Below are 21,520 nucleotides of genomic sequence, written 5' to 3'. Positions count from 1 at the left end.
TGTGATCAATATAGTTTTATATAAACACCATTTGTTTTAGTTCATTTTAATAACCAGAATCAGAACCAGGAATCCCCTTCAAAAGATATTGATTTATCTCAGATTCATCTTTTTTTTGTACAAAGTAACAGTTTTGAGAAAGTGTTCGGTCTGTTTTTACATGTACATACTATGTACAGTAAATTGCATATGGTTTATATATACTGAAAAATTATAAATGTTCCCTACAATTTACAACCGCTTTCCTCCCCTCACAGCCTACATTGTCAATCAACACTACACAATATTTGACTCAAATGTGACGTTTGCGTGACTTTGTAATGTTTTGTCATTTCACAAAAAATTGTGAAATAATCAGCTTTAGGACAAGCAAAATCATCTTGTCCTAAAGCTGATGTTTTTATCGTACATGCAGTTAAGAGCCGTGCTGTAATAATGCTATGTCATTTCTTGTTCCTACTTGTTTCAGAACCTGAGGGTGTGAAAGAGATGGACAAACCAGACCCTGTTAAGAAAGGTACAGTGTATGGATTTAGTTTCCATGCTCACCCATTCATGTCTTCTGTCAACTCAATACCCTTCGACTGTTATTTAGATAGGGTCTCATTCAAAACTGTTCTGTTTTTGACTTAGAACCTGAAGCTACAAAAAAGAAGGCTAAGCCAGCAACTGTAACGAAAGGTACAGGTGTCGTTTTTGTTCATTTTAATCACTGTTGGATCTCTGTTAATTCTCGGTTTTCATGTCCTCCGGATCAGATGACCCCTGGATATAGCTTTGTTTTCTATATGTACAGTGCCTTCAGAAAGTATCCACACCCCTTAACTTTTTTCTATTTTTTTTGTTTTACAAAGTGAGATTAAAATGGACCTAATTGTCAATCCTTTGTCAACAATCTACTCAAAATACGCTGTAATATCAAAGTGGAAGAAAAATTCTAACATTTGTAAAAAATAATATGAAACATAACACACTAACCTATCTTGAAGATTCACCTTTGGCAGAAATTACAGCTGTGAGTCTTTCGTGGTATTTTGTATTCGTATTTATTATGGATCACCATTAGCTGCTGCCATAAGGTTCCATAAGGCGTTTTATTAATCTGTTTTTTAAAACAAATTTTACTGCTTGCATGAGTTACTTGATGTGGAGTAGAGTTCCATGTAGTCATGGCTATATTTAGTACTGTCCCATAGTCTGTTCTGGACTTGGGGACTGTAAAGAGACCTCTTGTGGCATGTCTTGTGGGGTATGCATGGGTGTCCGAGCTGTGCGCCAGTAGTTCAAACAGACAGCTTGGTGCATTCAACATGTCAATACCTTTCATAAACACAAGCAGTGACGAAGTCAATCTGTCTTCCACTTTGAGCCAGGAGAGATTAACATGCTTATTATTAATATTAGATCTCTGTGTACATCCAAGGGCCAGCCGTGGCCTGTTCTGAACCAATTTCAATTGTCCTTTTTTGTGGCACCTGACCACACGAATAAACAGTAGTCCAGGTGCGAAAAAACTATGGCCTGTAGGACCTGCCTTGTTGAAAGTGCTGACAAGAAGGTCGAGCAGCACCTTATTATAGACAGACTTCTCCCCATCTTAGCTACTGTTGTGTCAATATGTTTGACCATGACAGTTTACAATCCAGGCAAACTCCAAGCAGTTTAGTCACCTCAACTTTCCCAATTTACACATTATTTATTACAAGATTTAGTTGAGATTTAGGGTTTAGTGAATGATTTGTCCCAAATACAATGCATTTAGATTTAGAAATATTTATTTAACTTATTCGGGCAACTGAGTTAGGAAAGACACCTGTATCTTTGTAGTTATTGAGGGTATTGATACACCATCTGTTGTACCTATTGCTGTTGCATCTTCTTCACCACACTGTCTGTGTGGGTGGACTATTTCAGTTTGTCAGTGATGTGTACGCCTAGGAACTTGAAGCTTTCCTCCTTCTCCACTGAGGTACGGTCAAAGTGGATAGGGGGGAGCTCCCTCCGCCTCTTTCCTGAAGTCCACAATCAGCTCTTTTGTTTTGTTGAGTGAGAGGTTATTTTCCTGGCACCACACTCCCAGAGCCCTCACCTCCTCCGTGTAGGCTATCTTGTCATTGTTGGTAATCCGGCCTAGCACTGTTGTGTTGTCTGCAAACTTGATGATTGAGTTTGAGGCGTGCATGGCCATGCAGTCATGGGTGAACAGGGAGTACAGGAGGGATCTAGGCACGCAACATTGTGGGCCCCAGTGTTGAGGATCAGCAAAGTGAAGGTGTTGTTTCCTACCTTCACCACCTGGGGGCGACCCGTTAGGAAGTCCAGGACCCAGTTGCGCAGGGCGGGGTTCAGACCCAGGGCCTTGAGCTTAATGATGAGCTTGGAGGGTAATATGGTGTTGAATGCTGAGCTATAGTCAATGAACAGCATTCTTACATAGGTATTCCTCTTGCCCAGATGGGATAGGGCAGTGTGCAGTGCGATGGCTGTTACATTGTCTGTGGATCTAGTGGGGCGGTGTTTGAAATGAGCTGTTCGACTGAGGGACCTTACAGATAATTGTATGTATCGGGCCCAGAGATGAGGTAGTCATAAAAAAATTATGTTAGACACTATTATTGCACACAGTCCGTGCAACTTATGTGACTTGTTAAAGCAAGTGTTCACTCCTCAACTTAATTAGGATTGCCATAACAAAGAGGTTGAATACTTATTGCCTCAAGACGTTTCAGCTTTTCATTTTTAATTAATAACAATTCCGAAAAATATAATTCCACTTTGACATTATGTGTTATTGTGTGTAGGCCAGTGACAAAAAAAATCTAAATTGAATCCATTTTAAATTCAGGTTGTAACACAACAAAAATGTGTAAAAAGTCAAGGGGTGTGAATTCTTTCTGAAGGCTCTGTATGTTCTCTGTGTGTGTTTTTCAATATTGTGAAATACATTTTTGTAATGTAACAAAACAATTTACACAATAGATTCACACCCCTTTTGATAACTTTACAGAACTATACAACCCCTTTTGACAAACACTGAAATCAGTGGCGGCTGCTGAGGGGAGGACAGCTCATAATAATGGCTGTAACGGGAATCAATGGAATGGTATCAACCACATGGAAACCACGTGTTTAATGTCATTCTATTGACTCTATTCCAGACATTATTATGAGCCGTCCTCCCCTCAGCAGCCTCCAATGACTGAATTGTACGCTAACATGTATTTCCTATACTACCAGTGGTTTCCAAAGAGACAGCCAAACATGTCCCTGTAAAGACAGGTATTTACGTAGTGTTCAGCTGCTGACGTTAAGCTGCATTTAAGCTTTTTCATGAAACAAAGCAATTTTTCTGAGGGGCTGCCAAAATTGGATAATTTCTTAAAAGGCCCAGTGCAGTCAAATGTAATTTTCCTTTTTGTATATGTATATATATACATATACAAAAAGGAAAATTACATTTGACTGCACTGAATATTTTCCAAATGCACTGCATGTATGTGTATATATATATATATATATATATACACATACATGCAGTGCATTTGGAAAATATTCAGACCCCTTAACATTTTCCACATTTTGTTACATTACTGCCTCATTCTAAAATGTATTAAATAAAAACATTTATTCAGCAATCTACTCACAAAACCCCATAGTGACAAAGTGAAAACAGGTTCTTAGAAATTTTTGCAAAAACTAAATACCTTTTTTTAGACGCTTTGCTATGAGACTTGAAATTGAGCGCAGGTGCATCTTGTTTCTATTGATCAACCTTGATTGGAGTCCACCTGTGGTAAATTAAATTGATTGGACATGATTTGGAAAGGTACACACCTTTCTATATAAGGTCCCACAGTTGACGGTGCATGTCAGAGCAAGAACCAAGCCATGAGGTCGAAGTAATGAGCTGTAGAGCTCCGTGACAGGATTGTGTCGAGGCAGGGAACTGGGGAAGGATACAAAAAAAATTCTGCAGCATTGAAGGTCCCCAAGAACATTGGCCTCCATCATTCTTAAATGGAAGAAGTTTGGAACTACCAAGACTCTCGTTAAGGCTGGCTGCTCGGCCAAATTGAGCAATCGGGGAAGAAGGGCCTTGGTCAGGGAGGTGACCAAGAAGCCGATGGTCACTCTGAGAGAGCTCTAGAGTTCCTATGTGGAGATGGAATAAACCTCCAGAAGGACAACCATCTCTACAGCACTAACCAATCAGGTATTTATGGTAGAGTGAACTCTTTGGTCTCAATGCCAAGTGTCACGTCTGAAGGAAACCTGGCACCATCCCTACGGTGAAGCATGGTGGTGGCAGCATTATACTGCTGGGATGTTTTTTAGTGGCAGGGACTGGGAGACTAGTCAGGATCAAGGGAAAGATGAACAGAGAGATCTTTGATGATAACCTGCTCCAGAGCGCTAACTAATGTTGGTGCCAACTAATGTTGGTGTAGTCTAATCTTAATGTTTCATTTGTTCCCAATTTATGTAATCCCTTAAAACTGTCTTTAAAATAAAATTGTCTGATATGGTCATCATCAAGATCAGAGGTGAAATATGTCTGCACAGTCCATATTTGAAATCTGCAACCATTTTTTATCAAATGAAAATGTAGTCTATAAAGTTGTTTTGAATGGTATATATTATTTTACCATTTAAGGTGAAACATTTGAATTAAATATAGGCCTAATAGTTATACATTCTTAATCTATAATAATAATAATTTTTGCATTCATCAGCCTTACTCTTTCCGATGCTCCTGAGGTCGATACTTTATTGGGGGCAAGAGTAGAAAACCCAGACCAGCTGTCTGGTATCATAATCACTTGACACGGTAACAACTGATCTGCTGGTTTATCCTCGTGGATTTTTTTTATTGCAATCAAGCTTAGTTTAGCATGCAGGTGCATGTAAACTCCTGTTAGTAGTGTTTTAAGATATCCAGCTGTATTGCGTTGCATAGCGCTACATTGACTTGTTGGTTTTTACGGGGTTTACTATCATATCCTAACAGCCCTCTTGTTTTAAATTTCTTTTGACCTTTACCCTTTCAGGTGACCAAATAAGCAATACAAATGTAAAGTTTTCTTGGAATGTTTATGGGCAACACAGAGACTGAAGCTACAAAAGACAATGTCAAACCAACAGCTCTGAGGAAATGTTGAGAAATAATTTCTCAGCTGATCTGTCTGTAAATTACACCAATCCAATTTGTGTTTCACTGGAAAATACTCAAATCTAGAGTCTGAGTAGGCTGAACCAGAAACAACAACTCCTTAGCTATGTAATATTTGTCAAAATGTGCATCAACTTGTACACAATCAAGATATCCTCGATGTCTGATGAAATCCCTTAGTTTATTTCCAAAACAGAAATTTTACCAGGAAATGAAAACGAACACACAATTATGAAACATCAGACGCTTTTTTGAATACATTTTCTTGGTCCTAGAGTTATACAATGTTCAGAGTACATTGAGGGGAGTTACTGCTTTCAATAAATGTAAAAAAAAATAAGATTTGCTCAAATTGAGTTACAAGGTTTTCATCAGATAGTATGTTTTGTTTCATATATTTATAAATTAATTCCTTACATCATGAAGTATTGAAATGTTTAGAACTAGTCATCAAATGAGATTGGTTAGATGGTGCTCTCTCTTATTGAAGCAGATAATCCCAAAGGAATGGCCCAACCAGTCTCCGTAAATAATATAGGCATCCATGTACAGTAGTGTTTGGACGTACATAAGATTTACTAATGCTAAATATATTTCATTTAGAACAATTCAATGCATCTGAAAATTAGCGAAACGATGTGGGAGAAAGTTTCGGGGCCAAATTGTCTGCTTCCTTGCTTCCTCGAAATTTGTATTTTGGTATTTTATTAGGAGACCCATTAGCTGTTGCAAAAGCAGCAGCTACTCTTCCTGGGGTCAGCTACTCTTGCTGGACCCCAGGAAGAGTAGCTGCTGCCAAAGCAACAGCTAATGGGGATCCATAATAAATACAAAAAATACAATACAATACCCCATAATGTCAAAGTGGAATTTTGTTTGTATAATTTCTTTGAAATAAATTAACAAAAATGAACCCATTTGTTATGGTATACCTAAATAAGTTCAGGAGTAAAAAATATGCTTAACAAATCACATAAGTTGCATGGACTCATTCCTCAATCAAGTAGTGAATTTCAAGCACAGATTCAACCACAAAGCCAAAAAGGTTTTTCAATACCTTGCAAAGAAGGACACCAATTGGTAAATATGTAAAAATAAAAAAAGCAGATGCTGTATATCCCTTTGAGCAGGTGAATTAATTAATTACACTTTTGATGGTGTATAAATACACCTGGTCACTATAATGATATAGGCATTTTTCCTAACTCAGTTGCCAGAGAGGAAGGAAAATGGTCAGGGATTTCACCATGAGGCCAATGGTGATTGTATAGCAGTTTCATAGTTTGTATTTATTATGTATCCCCATTAGCTGCTGCCAAAGCAGCGACTCTTCCTGGGGTCCAGCTAAATTAAGGCAGTTTATACAGTTTTAAACATTACAGTACACACACTGCGTGCCCTCAGGCCCCTACTACACCAATACAACATATCTAGGGTACTAAATCCATGTGTATGTATATAGTGCGTATGTTATCGTGTGTGTGTGTGTGTGTGCACCAATGTTTGTGTTGCTTCACAGTCCCGACTGTTCCATAAGGTGTTTTTTTAATCTGTTTTTTAAATCTAATTGTACATCTTGCGTCAGTTACTTGATGTGGAATAGAGCTCCATGCAGTCATGGCACCTATGTAGTACTGTGTGCCTCCAATAGTCTGTTCTGGACTTGGGGAACGTGAAGATAACTCTTGTGGCATGTCTTGTGGGATATGCATGGGTGTCCAAGCTGTGTGCCAGTAGTTTAGACAGACAGCTTGGTGCATTTAACATGTCAATACCTCTCATAAATAAAAGTAGTGATGAAGTCAATCGCTTCTCCACTTTCAGCCAGGAGAGATTGACCTGCATATTATTAATATTAGCTCTGTGTCCATCCAAGGGCCAGCCATGCTGCCCTGTTCTGAGCCAATTGCAATTTTCCTGAGTCCTTTTTTGTGGCACCTGACCACACGACTGAACAGTAGTCAAGGTGCGACAAAACTATGACCTGTAGGACCTGCCTTGTTGATAGTGTTGTTAAAAAGGCAGAGCATCACTTTATTATAGACAGACTTCTCTCCATCTTAGCTACTACTGCATCAAAAGGTTTTGACCAGGTCAGTTTACAATCTAGTGTTACTCCAAGCAGTTTACTCATCTCAACTTGCTCAATTTCTACATGATTTATTACAAGATTTAGTTGAGGTTTAGGGTTTAGTGAATGTTTTGTTCCAAATAAAATGCTTTTAGTTTTAGAAATATTTAAGGCTAACTTATTCCTTGCCACCCACTGAAACTAACTGCAGCTCTTTGTTGAGTGTGGCAGTCATTACAGTCACTGTAATAGCTGACATGTATAGTGTTGAGTCATCCGCACACATAGAAACTCTGGCTTTACTCAGTCAGTGGCATGTTTTTAGTAAAAATTGAAAAAAGAAAGGGGCCAAAACAGCCTCCATGGGGATTTCCTGATTCAAACTGGATTATTATTTGATAGGCTTCCATTAAAGAACACATTTTGTGTTCAGTTAGACAAGTAACTCTTTATCCACATTATAGCAGGGGGTGTAAAGCCATAACACATACGTTTTTCCAGCAGCAAACTATGATCAATAATGTCAAAAGCTGTACTGAAATTTAACAAGACAGCCACCACAATAATTTGATCATAAATTTATCTCAGCCAATCATCACAGTCATTTGTGTAAGTGCTGTGCTTGTTGAGTGTCCTTCCCTACATAAGCATGATGACATTCTGTTGTCAATTTGTTTACAGTAAAAGAGCATTGTATCTGGTCAAACACATTTTTTTTCAGAAGTTTACTAAGGGTTGGTAACAGGCTGATCGGTTGGCTATTTGAACCAGTAAAGGGGGCTTTATTATTCTTGGGTAGCGGAATGACTTAGCTTCCCTCCAGTGCTAAGGTCACACACTTTCTAGTAGGCTTAAATTGAATATGTGGTAAATAGGAGTGGCAATATCGTCTGCTATTATCCTCAGTAATTTTCCATCGACATTGTCAGACCCTGGCGGCTTGTCATTGTTGATAGACAACAATAATTTTTTCACCTCTACCACACTGACTACGGAATTCAAAGTACAATACTTGTTTTTCATAATTTGGTCCGATGTACTTGGAAGTGTAGTGTCAGCATTTGTTGCTGGCATGTCATCCCTAAGTTTGCTTATCTTGCCAATGAAAAAGTCATTAAAGTAGTTTGCAATATCAGTGGGCTTTGTGATGAATGAACCTTCTGACTAAATAAATTATTTTCTTTCCAAAAATGTAATTTAAGGTGCACCAAATATTTTTACTATCTTTGCTTCATAGTGTAGTTTTTTTTTAAATTTTCTTTAGTCTAGTCACATGATGTCTTAATTTGCAGTATGTTTGCCAATCAGTTGGGCTGCCAGACTTAATTACCATACAATGTTTTCAATTCCTCGTCAATCAAAGGGGATTTATCAGGTTTTACAGTCATTTTTTTTAATGGGTTGGTGCTTATTAGTAACTGGAATAAGTAGTTTCATAGGTGTGTCAAGTGCAGCATCTGGTTGCTCCTCATTACACACCACAGACCAGCAAATATTATTTACATCATCAACATATGAATCACTACAAATCTTCTTGTATGACCTCTTATACACTATATTAGGCCCAGCCTTTGGAACTTTGGTTTTCCGAGATATGGCTATTATATTGAGATCATTAGATGCTATGGATTTGGATACTGCTTTAAAGCAAATATCTGTGTTAGTAAAGATGTGATCAGTACATGTTGATGATTTAATTCCTATGCTGTTTGTAACTACCCTGGTAGGTTGACTGACAACCTGATCCATGTTGCAGGCACTGGTTACAGTTTGACATTTTTTCCTGAGTGGGCAGCTTGATGATATTTAGTCAATATTTAAATCACCCAGAAAATAAACTTCTCTGTTGATATCACATACATTCTCAAGCACTTCACACATATTATCCAAATGCTGACTGTTAGCACTTGGTGGTTTATAGCAGCTTCCCACAAGAATGGGCTTTAGGTGAGGCAGTTTAATGGCTGTGTTAGGAGAAAACTGAGTATGGATCATCAACTTTGAAGATGCTCCACAATACTAACCCAAATGACAGATGTAATCCTGTACAGAATACAAATATTCAAAAACATGCATCCTGTTTGCAGCAGGGCACTTAAGTAATACTGCCAGAAGGGTGGCAAATAAATTTACTTTTTGTCTGAATACAAAGTGTTATGTTTAGGGAAAATCCTACATAACACATCATTGAGTACCACTCTATATTTGCAAGCATGGTGGTGGCTGCATCATGTTATAGGTATGCTTGTCATCGGCAAGGACTAAAGAGTTTTTTATTATAAAAAATAAACGGAATACTTTTTGAATAAGCACAGGCAAAATCCTAGATGAAAACCTGGTTCAGGCTGGCTGCATACCAAGATGAAATTGAATGTTCCTGAGTGGCCTAGTTACAGTTTTTACTTTTAGAGACATACCCAAAAACACTCAGATTTGTAATTTTTCCCCCAAAAGTGGTTCTTTAAAGTATTGACTCAGGGTTGTGAATACTTATGTAAATGGTATACTATATTTCTGTATTACATTTTTCTAACTATGCAACAAATACTCAAAAGATGTTTTCACTTTGTCATTATGGGGTATTATGTGTAGATTGGTGAGAGAAAAAAAATGTAATTCATTTTATATTCAGGCTGTAGCACAGACAACAAAATGTGGAATAAGTTAAGGGGTATGAATACTTTCTGAAGGCACTTTATCCCTCTCTTTTTTTCAATAAGAGCCTGATGCGCCAAAGGAGAATGCCAGACCTGTGAAAAAAGGTAGGTAATTCCAGTATTGACACATCAACAATGTTAATTATAATAATTATCACACATTGACAGTGTCTAAATATCATCCTTACCTTTACTGAATGCTGTTTATGAACAATCTGAAATGTCTGAAGATCAAGGAGTGGTCCTATTTCTTTAGATTGTGTTCTCTCTTGTCAATGCAGATACTCCCAAAGAAAAGGCTTCCAAATCAGTCCCTGTAATGAAAGTTATTCATGTATTGTTTGGCAGCTGTAGAAATGCCAGAATGTTGTTGCAAAGCCAACTTTTTTGATCAATTCTAGACTGCCTTTTTGGAATAATTTCAGGGTATTGCAATTTGAGTTGAAGTGTGTGCTTTAATACATTTAGCTCACTAAACAGCCATGAATCACAGTTTGGTTTATTTTGCAGTGTCTGAAGTAAACCTGAATGCATTGTATTAGGTGCTCTTTTTTTAACCTCAGTTTATGCCAGTGTTTAGCTTTAAATGGATTGATTACCCTATATTCATAACCATGATGAATAAGTTGGACAGTCTTTTCCAAAATCGTGAACAATTACGTTGCTGGCCGCTTCTATCCTTAAGATATACCCAAAGGTATAGTTGCTACTTCATTGTCATTCACATTTCTTTCACTGTAAAATAACGGGTTTATACTGTAATCAATTATTGCTTTTATTAAATACTTAGTAAGGTTTATTTGATCTTGTTCACATTCTCAAGCTAAAAGCATAATTGTAGTATACAGACTAAAATTAAAATAAGTATATGTCTAGATTTAGGTAAATAAAAGGTGAATTGAACGGTGCATCGTTGGTCACTGAGTGGAGAGAGCACTGCGGTAGCTGCTAGGGGAGTGTGTCAGTCAGACATGGACAAGTCGGGAGCTTCTGGACGTACTGTATATTTCACCATCTCTGACGTTCTGCCCACCTTTCCATATAGCAAACTCCAATAAACCCACCCACTTGGGTGATGCTACTGCAGCCGACAGGCGCTGAAAGCTCACCACACTTTAGTTTTCTGAATATTTTCCGCTTTTACGAGACATCGTATGGATCTCTCTTTTCTCTCTTTAATAATAGTGCATTTTATTTCACATTTATTTCAAAAGAGAGTCATAAATAGACATATAAACTTGCTATTGGACAAGCACCAAAATTACCATTCCACAATTTTAATGAGTTTTAGGTTTGAGTTTTACCTGTTTAAAACTACTAATAAACCCTATACCGTAACTTAATGTAAAGTGTTCCGTTTCTATTTGAATGAAGTGATTTATACAGGTTTTTCAACAGTTCTATCAGCATTTTGAATCTTTGAACTTAACACAACATACAGTGGGGCAAAAAAGTGTTTAGTCAGCCACCAATTGTGCAAATTTTCCCACTTAAAAAGATGAGAGAGGCCTGTAATTGTCATCATAGGTACACTTCAACTATGACAGACATAATGAGAAAAAAAATCCAGAAAATCACATTGTAGGATTTTTTATGAATTTATTTGCAAATTATGGTGGAAAATAAGTATTTGGTCACCTACAAACAAGCAAGATTTCTGGCTCTCACAGACCTGTGACTTCCTCTTTAAGAGGCTCCTCTGTCCTCCACTTGTTACCTGTATTAATGGCACCTGATTGAACTTGTTATCAGTATGAAAGAAACCTGTCCACAACCTCAAACAGTCACACTCCAAACTCCACTATGGCCAAGACCAAAGAGCTGTCAAAGGACACCATAAACAAAATTGTAGACCTGCACCAGGCTGGGAAGACTGAATCTGCAATAGGTAAGCAGCTTGGTTTGAAGAAATCAACTGTGGGAGCAATTATTAGGAAATGGAAGACATACCAGACCACTGATAATCTCCCTCGATCTGGGGCTCCACGCAAGATCTCACCCCGTGGGGTCAAATGATCACAAGAACGGTGAGCAAAAATCCCAGGACCACACGGGGGGACCTAGTGAATGACCTGCAGAGAGCTGGGACCAAAGTAACAAAGCCTACCATCAGTAACACACTACGCCGCCAGGGACTCAAATCCTGCAGTGCCAGACGTGTCCCCCTGCTTATGCCAGTACATGTCCAGGTCCGTCTGAAGTTTGCTAGAGAGCATTTGGATGATCCAGAAGAAGATTGGGAGAATGTCATATGGTCAGATGAAACCAAAATAGAACTTTTTGGTAAAAACTCAACTCGTCGTGTTTGGAGGACAAAGAATGCTGAGCTGCATCCAAAGAACACCATACCTACTGTGAAGCATGGGGGTGGAAACATCATGCTTTGGGGCTGTTTTTCTGCAAAGGGACCAGGATGACTGATCCGTGTAAAGGAAAGAATGGGGCCATATATGGTGAGATTGTGAGTGAAAACCTCCTTCCATCAGCAAGGGCATTGAAGATGAAACATGGCTGGGTCTTTCAGCATGACAATGAACCCAATCACACCACCCGGGCAATGAAGGAGTGGCTTCGTAAGAAGCATTTCAAGGTCTTGGAGTGGCCTAGCCAGTCTCCAGATCTCAACCCCATAGAAAATCTTTGGAGGGAGTTGAAAGTCCTTGTTGTCCAGCAACGGCCCCAAAACATCACTGCTCTAGAGGAGATCTGCAAGGAGGAATGGGCCAAAATACCAGCAACAGTGTTGTGAAGACTTACAGAAAACGTTTGACCGCTGTTATTGCCAACAAAGTATTGAGAAACTTTTGTTATTGACCAAATCCTTTTATCCACCATAATTTGCAAATAAATTCATAAAAAATCCTACAATGTGATATTCTGGATTTTTTTTCTCATTTTGTCTGTCATAGTTGAAGTGTACCTATGATGAAAATTACAGGCCTCCCTCATCTTTTTAAGTGGGAGAACTTGCACAATTGGTGGCTGACTAAATACTTTTTTGCCCCACCGTATATAGTTGGAATCAAAGTGATAATTAAACAACAGAAGATTGATATAGTTTTGCCTTGCCTGATCGAATGGAATTTTCCTCCTCCGTTACACCTCATAATCAGGATTGTAGTGTTAAGTCAAGTGCAGTTTGCCATTTATTTCTGTTTGTCTGAAACCCAGTCTGAATCTGCCAAATGATAGCTACCCTGTTGCTTTTCAATAGCACAACAAATGGCGCTGACAGAGAGGGCTGCCTCGATTCTAGTCCTTAGGAAACTTTGCAGTATTTTATTTTTTATGTATTATTTCTTACATTATTAGCCCAGAAAATCTTATGTGTTATTACATACAGCCGGGAAGAACTATTGGATATCAGAGCGGCATCAACTTATCAGCACTATGACCAGGAATAGGATTTTCCTGAAGCGGATCCTTTGTCCAGGGCATTTGAACTGGTTCCAGAGGCCGAACCAAAACAACGCTGCCGGAGGAGTGGGAGTCGGAGCGGTCTTCTAGTCAGACTTCGGAGGCTTGCACACCACCCACCTCTTCCGAGTATATTATCCGTTAATGTCCAGTCCCTAGACAACAAAGTTAACAAAATCTGGGAAGGTTTGCTTTCCAGAGAGACATTGCAACGTACTCTGTTTCACAGAAACATGGCTCTCTCAGGATATGCTGCCAGTACAGCCACCTGGATTCTCAGTGCATCGCGCCGACAGGAATAAACCTCTCTCTGAGAACAAGAAGGGCAGAGGTGTATATTTCATGATTAACGACTCATGGTGTAATTGTTCACTTGACCTAGAATTCCTCACAAGAAATTGCTGACCGTATTATCTTCGGTTATTGTCACAGCCATGTATATCCCCCCTCAAGGCAATACCACGACGGCCCCCAAGCAACTTCACTGGACTTTATGCAAACTGGAAACCATATATCCTAAGACTGAATTTATTGTAGGTGGGGATTTTAACAAAGCAAATTTGAGAAAAAAGCTACCTAAATTCTATCAGCATATCGACTGTAGCACTCGCGGTGAAAAAACACTGGACTATTGTTACTCTAACTCCTGCAATGCATACAAGGTCCTCCCCCACCCTCCTTTCGGCAAATCTGACCATGACTCCATTTAGCCCCTCCCTTCCTATAGGCAGGAACTCAAACAGGAAGTACCCATGCTAAGGACTATTCATTAGTCTGATCAATCGGAATCCACGCTTCAAGATTGTTTTGATCACACAGACTGGGATATGTTCCAGGTAGCCTCGGAGAATAATATTGACGTATGCGCTGATCGGTGAGTGACTCTATAAGGAAGTGTATAGGACCTGTCGTACCCAGTGGGACAATTAAAACCTACCCTAACCAGAAACCGTATAAAGATGGCGGGCCTGCTGGTAAATAAAGCCCAACCCAACCAGGAAGCGCGCGGCTTACGCAGCGCGCCGGCACCGGCCTCGAGGGCGACCCGGAGGGCGAGGCACAGGGCGATCCGGATGGAGGCGATGGAAATCCCTCAACAGTGACGGTTCCAAGATGTCCCCCACCGGTACCCAGCACTTCTCCTCCGGACAGTACCCCTCCCAGTCCACGAGGTACTGCAGGACCCTCACCCGGCATCTCGAGTTCAGAATTGCCCGTATCGTGTACGCCGGGGACCCCTCGATGTCCAGAGGGGGTGGAGGGACCTCCGGAACCTCACCGTCCTGCAGGGGACCAGCTACCACCGGCCTGAGGAGAGACACATGAAACGAGGGGTTAATGCGATAATCAGAAGGGAGTTGTAACCAAAAACACACCTCGTTTATCCTCCTCAGGACTTTTAAGGGCCCCACACACTGCGACTCCAGCTTCCGGCAGGGCAAGCAGAGGGGCAGGTTTCGGGTCGAGAGCCAGACGCTGTCCCCCGGTACAAACACGGGGGCCTCTCTCCGGTGGCAGTCAGCACTCCTCTTCTGCCATCCACTGGCTTGTTTGAGGGATTCCTGGACGGCCTTCCGGGTTTTCTTGGAGCGCCTCCGAGGCTGTAGGGAGATCGGGCAACGGGAGGAGATGGCAGGACTTAGAAAACCAAGACCATAGTGTTCCCCTGGGATGGGGGAAGATCGGTCAGGAAATCCACTGATAAGTGAGACCATGGCAGTTGTGGAACGGGGAAGGGTTGTAACTTCCCTCTAGGAAGGTGCCTAGGAGCCTAGTGGGGCGCACACTGAACAGGAAGAGACATAAAACCTAACGTCCCTAGCAAAGGTGGGCCACCAATACTTCCCTCGGAGGCCCCCCACTGTCCTCACCAACCCAGGATGACACGAGGAGGGTAGGGTGTGAGCCCACCCGAACACCAAGCGACACGTACTTAGGCCCAGCCGGACACTGAGGAGGCGCAGGTTCCGCCCTCAATGCCCGCTCGATGTCCGATTCCACCTCCCATACCACTGGTACCACCAGCCTCGAGGCTAAAAGGATGGGTAGTAGGCTCGATGGACTGATCCTCCGTGTCATAGAGACGGGACAGCGCGTCGGCCTTTGTGTTCAGGAAGCCTGGTCTATAAGACAGAGTGAACCTGAATTGGGTGAAGCACATGGCCCACCTTGCCTGACGTGGATTCAGTCTCCTAGCTACCCGGATATACTCCAGATTCTGGTGGTCGGTCCAGATGCGAAAAGGGTGCTTAACCCCCTCAAGCCAGTGTCTCCACACCCTCAGGGCTTTTACCACCGCTAACAACTCCCGGTCCCCCCCATCATAGTTACGCTCTGGCGGAGTTTTGGTGGCGTACCCGAGCGCTGTGATAGCAAGGCACCCACCCCAGCCTCGGACGCGTCCACCTCCACTATGAATGCTAGAGAGGGGTCCGGGTGCGCCAACACGGGTGCATCCGTGAACAGCGCTTTCAACCTATTGAAGGCTCTGTCCGCCTCTGCCGAACACCGCAAACGCACCGCCTCCCCTCCCTTCAGCAGTGAGGTAATGGGGGCTGCTACCTGGCCAAAACCCCGGATAAACCTTCGGTAGTAATTGGCAAACCCAAGGAACCGCTGCACCTCCTTCACCGTGGTCGGAGTCGGCCAATTACGCACGGCCTTAATGCGGTCACACTCCATCACCACCCCTGAGGTGAAAATGCAATAGCCCAGGAAGGAGATGGCTCATTTGGAGAACACACACTTCTCAGCCTTGACTTATAGGTCATGCTCCAGCAGTCTACCAAGCACCTTGCGCACCAGAGACACATGCGTGGCGCGGGTGGCGGAATAGATCAGAATATCATCGATATAGACAACCACGCCCTGCCCGTGCAGCTCCCTGGGAATTTCATCTACAAAGGATTGAAATACGGCTGGAGCATTCTTTAACACATACGGCCTGACGAGGTACTCATAGTGGCCCGATGTGGTACTAAACACGGGTTTCCACTCGTCTCCATCCAGAATACGCACCAGACTATACGCGCTCCTGAGGTCCAGTTTTGTGAAAAACTGTGTTCCGTGAAATGATTCCACCGCTGTAGTGATGAGAGGTAGTGGGGTAACTAAACCCCACTTTGATGGCGTTTAGACCTCTGTAATCAATGCACAGACGCAGACCTCCCTCCTTTTTCTTCACAAAAAAGAAACTCGAGGAGACGGGTGAGATGGAGCGCCGAATGTACCCCTGCCCCAGAGATTCCGTGACATATCTCTCCATAGCCAACGTCTCCTCCTGTGAGACAATGAGTACACGTGACTCTTGGGAAGCGCAGCGTTTACCTGGGGATTTATTGCACAATCCCCCTGTCGATGAGGTGGTAATTTAGTCGCTCTCTTCTTACTGAAAGCGATTGCCAAATCGGCATATTCAGGGGGAATGCGCACAGTGGAAGCCTGGTCTGGACTCTCCACCGACGTGGCACCGATGGACACTCCCATACACCTTCCTGAACACTCCTCTGACCACCCCTGGAGAACTCCCTGTCTCCACGAAATCGTAGGATTGTGACTAGCCAGCCAGGGAATCCCCAGGACCACTGGAAACGCAGGCGAATCGATAATGAAGAGACTAATCCGCTCCTTATAATTCCCCTGCGTCACCATGTCCAGTGGAACCGTGGCCTCCCTGACCAACCTTGACCCTAATGGCCGGCTATCTAGGGAGTGCACGGGGAAGGGAGAATCTATCGGCACTAGTGGAACACCCAGTTTGATGACGAGTCCACAATCCATAAAATTCCCAGCTGTGCCTGAATCGACTACCGCCTTTTGCTGGGAAGAGGGGAAAAAAAATCAAGAAACAAAATCAAGACAAACATTTGACCAACAGGGGGTTCTGCATGAGTTTGGTGCTGACTCACTAAAACAAATGCCCCAAACACGGGGGACTTAATTAAACAGTCCAGCAAAAAACCCAAACACAGGCGGGCCTGCTGGTAAATAAAGCCAAACCAATCAGCCTAAAACAAACACAGGTGAAACCTATAAACAGAAAAGGGGAAAAGGGATCAGTGGCAGCAAGTAGGCCGGTGACGACAACCGCGGAGCGCCACTTCGGTAGGAGTCGTGACACCAACCTTAATATGATGGTTATTATATCAATTTTTGCGCATAAAGACGTTTCCACTGCTATTTCTCACATAATTCATTTTACAGAGTCTAAAAGATCCCACCTTGTCTAACGTATTTTGTTTTGTCGACATAGTTTACCAACCAATTTTACCAACAATTTTGCTGTTTACATCAACCCTGTCGTGACATTTTGTACTTTGTACTTTACTAACATCAAAAGGTTGGATGGAAACCTGGTTAATGGCACAAAAATGGTTAGAAGATTTTCAGAAACACATAATTGTTTTATTGGTATCCCTTTCTAATATAGAGAAGTCTGCTGAGAAGAAGCCTGCCAAAGAAGAGAAAGCAAAGGGTAATAACCCTATTCTTTTATATTCCATTCCATTCTAGTCTTTTCTATTTTATTCTCTTTCTATTCTATCCTATTCAGCAACTGAAATCTAAAGGCACTCCGTGATTCTGAAGCAATTTCATCTCACAAGAAACTTAAACATTGTGTGATTCGTAATTTGCATGCATGCACAAGAGGTTAAAGTGGTTATGGGTTAGGGTAGCATCTGTTAGGGTAGCATTTGTTGGCAGAAAGATAGTCAGAAGGGATGGTGACCCGTTGCCACTTATCAAACCAATCAGATGTATCTTGGGTGGAGCTGCATAACAGAAGTGGTGTTTCTGAAAATAATTCTGACTTGCAACAATCTAGCTCGCAATCAAACACGAGGCTTGTCTAAACTTCTAATACATGTGTCAACAAGACAAGATTTGTGAAAGCTAGCCACGTGAGACTAGGGTTTGGTTTAAGCATGCTAGAGGGTGGTTAGGGTTAGGGCAAAGTTAGAGAAAATAAACATGCCAAAACAAAGACACTTGCAGCATAGCAGTCCTGCAAGTTATGCCACCCCCGACCAACTTTTCATTCATTCCACACCTCTTCTTTCCAAAACGTAACTTACAGAGGTTTCCATCCTCAAAACAATTAGCTCAAGTCTGTGTTTCTCATGAATGTCTAGACTCATTGAAACATTGATCATCGTGACATTAAAATCATGACCTCTTTCTTCAACAGCAGAGCCTGTTATAACAGACCCCTTCGCCACAGAAGGTAAATATTATTTTCACACAGTAGCACTCCAAATATTATATTTTAAGGGCAGTCTATGGATCACATACCAGTTACACTTTTAATAAAGTATAATTTATGAGGCCTTCATAAGCCCTGTGCAGTATAAGGCCAACATAAATGCTTCACAAATGATTTATAAGCTAATGATGGGAAGTGGACTGTTTCTTTTTTTATACTCTGGATAATTTTCAGATGAGATGCCCTACTTCCAGTGCTTTTTTGTGGATGAAGATGAGGCCCAGTATCCCTTCTACCCTTTCTCACCTCTCCAGTGAAGAGCACAGTATAGAAAGCAATGGGACGAGATGGGCGACACCTTTAGTGTGGAGTTCATAATAAAACCAAGCCATGGAATCCACTACTGCTATGTTGCAGCCTAGCGTCCTGAGCTGGTCTTCAACAGAAACCTAGGACAGCAAAGCACTTTGAGTGAATTCGTTGAGCTCTTATGGGTAGCCAACATCATTCCTGTCCAAATGTGTTCGTGTTATATTTTGTTTTTGATAGCTGATATGGCATGAGTTGATCTATATCAGGACATAAGTATTTTGAATGAAACAATGCATACTGTGTTTACATCTGCAGGTTAGCCTTTTTTAGGGCCATGCTAATTTGCTTGATTCAATTCCCGCTTTGATAGTTGTCAGTTTTCTCAATTGAATGGTATATTTAAACAAATTGGAACACAGATTGTACCGTTGGCTTTCATACTTCTCAGTGCAGCGCAAGCAATTTCTCTGTCTGTCATCACATTCAGTTGAATTGGAGCTGCATATGGAAGCCGAGCAGTGTTGTTCTAGATTTTGGGCGAAGAGCTTGGTTGGGCTGGACTACAGACTGCTGCTCTGTTGCTGTGGACTCTGAATTACGCTTTATTTACATGAACATGGGCTCTATATCATTGCTCTCATACTAAGACATCAATGGGTCGTTCCATCTAAAAAAAATCACAAGAAAGAGGCTTTCGACACCCACCTTCTCAGATTGTACTGAAATAGTTTCTGTTAGAGAACAGATAAGATTAGTGTTCCTGCAACAATATTATGTTGAAATATAATTTGATATCTGAGAAATTAAGCTAATTGATTCCACCCAAATTGGCCATTACATTCAATAAATGTAGACACTAACCTCCAGGATTGCTTTTCTTAAGGAATTCCTCCCCCACATGTTAAAGGGACAGTTCACCTAAATTACGTAATTACATTTGGTTTCCTTACTTGTTAGCAGTCTTTGAAGAAATAAATTAAACAGCCCATGTGTTGGTTTTGTTGTCCACTGACTCAAATGCAAACTGTTTTGCATTTGTGACACAACTCTAATTTAAGTCAATGGTACCTGTATTAGCATTTTCATGCTTCATGTCCAAATCATTCTGAAGTATTTAAAGCTGTTATGTTACTGACAGATGATTTAGATATGAAGCTTGGAAATGCTTAGGTACCATTGACTTGCATTGGATTTGTGCCACAAATGCTAAAAAGTTAGCATTTCAAACACCGGCCAGATTAACAAAACCAAAACATGGGTTGCTGTCATAACTTGTCCCTAAACTGCTTACAGGGTAAGGAAACAATATGTCATTTGGGTGAACAATCCCTTTAACACTGAGTGGGATTCTGAAAAAAATAACTACAAGTAGGAACAGCACCATCTAGTGGTCAGAACATTGTAATATCAAGATGTAGGATGGGGCATTAACCTAACTTAAATTATTAATTTCTCTGAACAGGAAGAAAAAAACATCACCAAATTCACTGAGAATACATTACATAGGATGAAGAAATAACACTCTGAGTCACAGCTCCATACTATTCGTCAAACATAGAGAACTAATACTGTATTCTCTTTTTTAGGGTGGGATTGGCGTGGGGTGTGTAGTGTCCATGGGTGGCTTTTGATAGTTTCTTTCGATTCTTCATGTCTTACTCCTTGTTAGAAAAAGGTTTGGTCCAAATCCGATGTTAGGTACTATATTTATTGAATATTATATGGTTCATATAATATACAATAATTATACTACCTAACATCGGAGTGAGACATGAGGAATCAATAAATTTAAATGGGCAATTTGTGTGCAATCAATTAGTGTAAGTACTCAGAGATTAAATTATATTTCAACAAAATAATATTGTAGAAATGCTAATCTTATCTGTTTCTAAGTACAGAAATGAAATTATTTCAGATCAATCTGCGATGGTGTGTGTCATGGCTTGCTGAAATGACATACAACAACCTCAGTGGATTTTTACCTTACTTTGTGAGACGTTTTTGTTTTTAATGTTGCATTTCTTGCCCTTCTGTTCACAATGGTAACTCACAATGAGATAGTACTTCCATTGTAGCTGAATATGTTTCCTCATTGATTTTCAGGCTACATTGCTTTCTTCCATTTTCTTCTATTCCTCTTCATCAGTCTGCGTTTGTTAACTTTGAGGTAGCATAAAGCTTTTCATCAAATTCGCAGGGACCTCATACTCACATTAAAAAAAATTATGTTGGTGCCTCGAAGTCTGTGAAGTTGTTTTTGTATTGTATGTACTATATGTCTGGAAAGGAATAACCATAACCTATATGTCCATGAGAGCTCCCAGATTCTGATAAAACACCCTCTGGCTTCCCCACAGGTGACAAGTGGCAGACTCAGTCATGGTGTTCTGAAGCCTTATCAACCATCTATACTTCTACAAAATGCTCCTCATTTTGATAGGAGTGCTGATTCTAAGCATTCCATTGTCTGAACCTCCAGAATGAGGTTGAAGAATAATTTTTAATGGGTAACACGTCCGTTGGAATGCACTTGTTGCAATCAGGTGTCGTTGAAATATTTCATTTTGTGTGATAATCCATTTTGAACTCATTTAAAGTTGGTGTTGTCCATTTGTATCAACAAAAGTTAGATATAATTTATTGCACTGGATTACACCATCAAGGACCTTAAACTAACTGGAACATGAGAG

The 21,520-nt window shown here is 40.9% G+C and overlaps 1 protein-coding gene across 50 annotated transcripts in view; it reads left to right on the top strand.

Annotated features, from left to right (window-relative positions):
- LOC110506238 (uncharacterized) overlaps positions 1–21,071 on the top strand; it is a 328,665-nt gene extending 307,594 nt beyond the window's left edge. For all 50 annotated transcript variants that reach the window (XM_090221671.1, XM_090221663.1, XM_090221692.1 and 47 more), the window contains 7 exons: positions 470–517; positions 634–681; positions 3,238–3,279; positions 9,962–10,003; positions 17,745–17,789; positions 18,504–18,539; positions 18,753–21,071. In XM_090221671.1, coding sequence (XP_090077797.1) covers positions 470–517; positions 634–681; positions 3,238–3,279; positions 9,962–10,003; positions 17,745–17,789; positions 18,504–18,539; positions 18,753–18,835 — 344 coding nt within the window. In that variant the 3' untranslated portion in view covers positions 18,836–21,071. The remainder of the gene's footprint in view (positions 1–469; positions 518–633; positions 682–3,237; positions 3,280–9,961; positions 10,004–17,744; positions 17,790–18,503; positions 18,540–18,752) is intronic.
- Positions 21,072–21,520: the final 449 nt, after the last annotated feature.

This window comes from Oncorhynchus mykiss, chromosome 26, assembly GCF_057628025.1.
Source record: "Oncorhynchus mykiss isolate SJ-2025 chromosome 26, ASM5762802v1, whole genome shotgun sequence".
Taxonomy (NCBI): Eukaryota; Metazoa; Chordata; class Actinopteri; order Salmoniformes; family Salmonidae; genus Oncorhynchus; species Oncorhynchus mykiss.
Note: the sequence above shows the minus strand (reverse complement) of the source record. Positions and strands in the feature narration are given on the sequence as shown.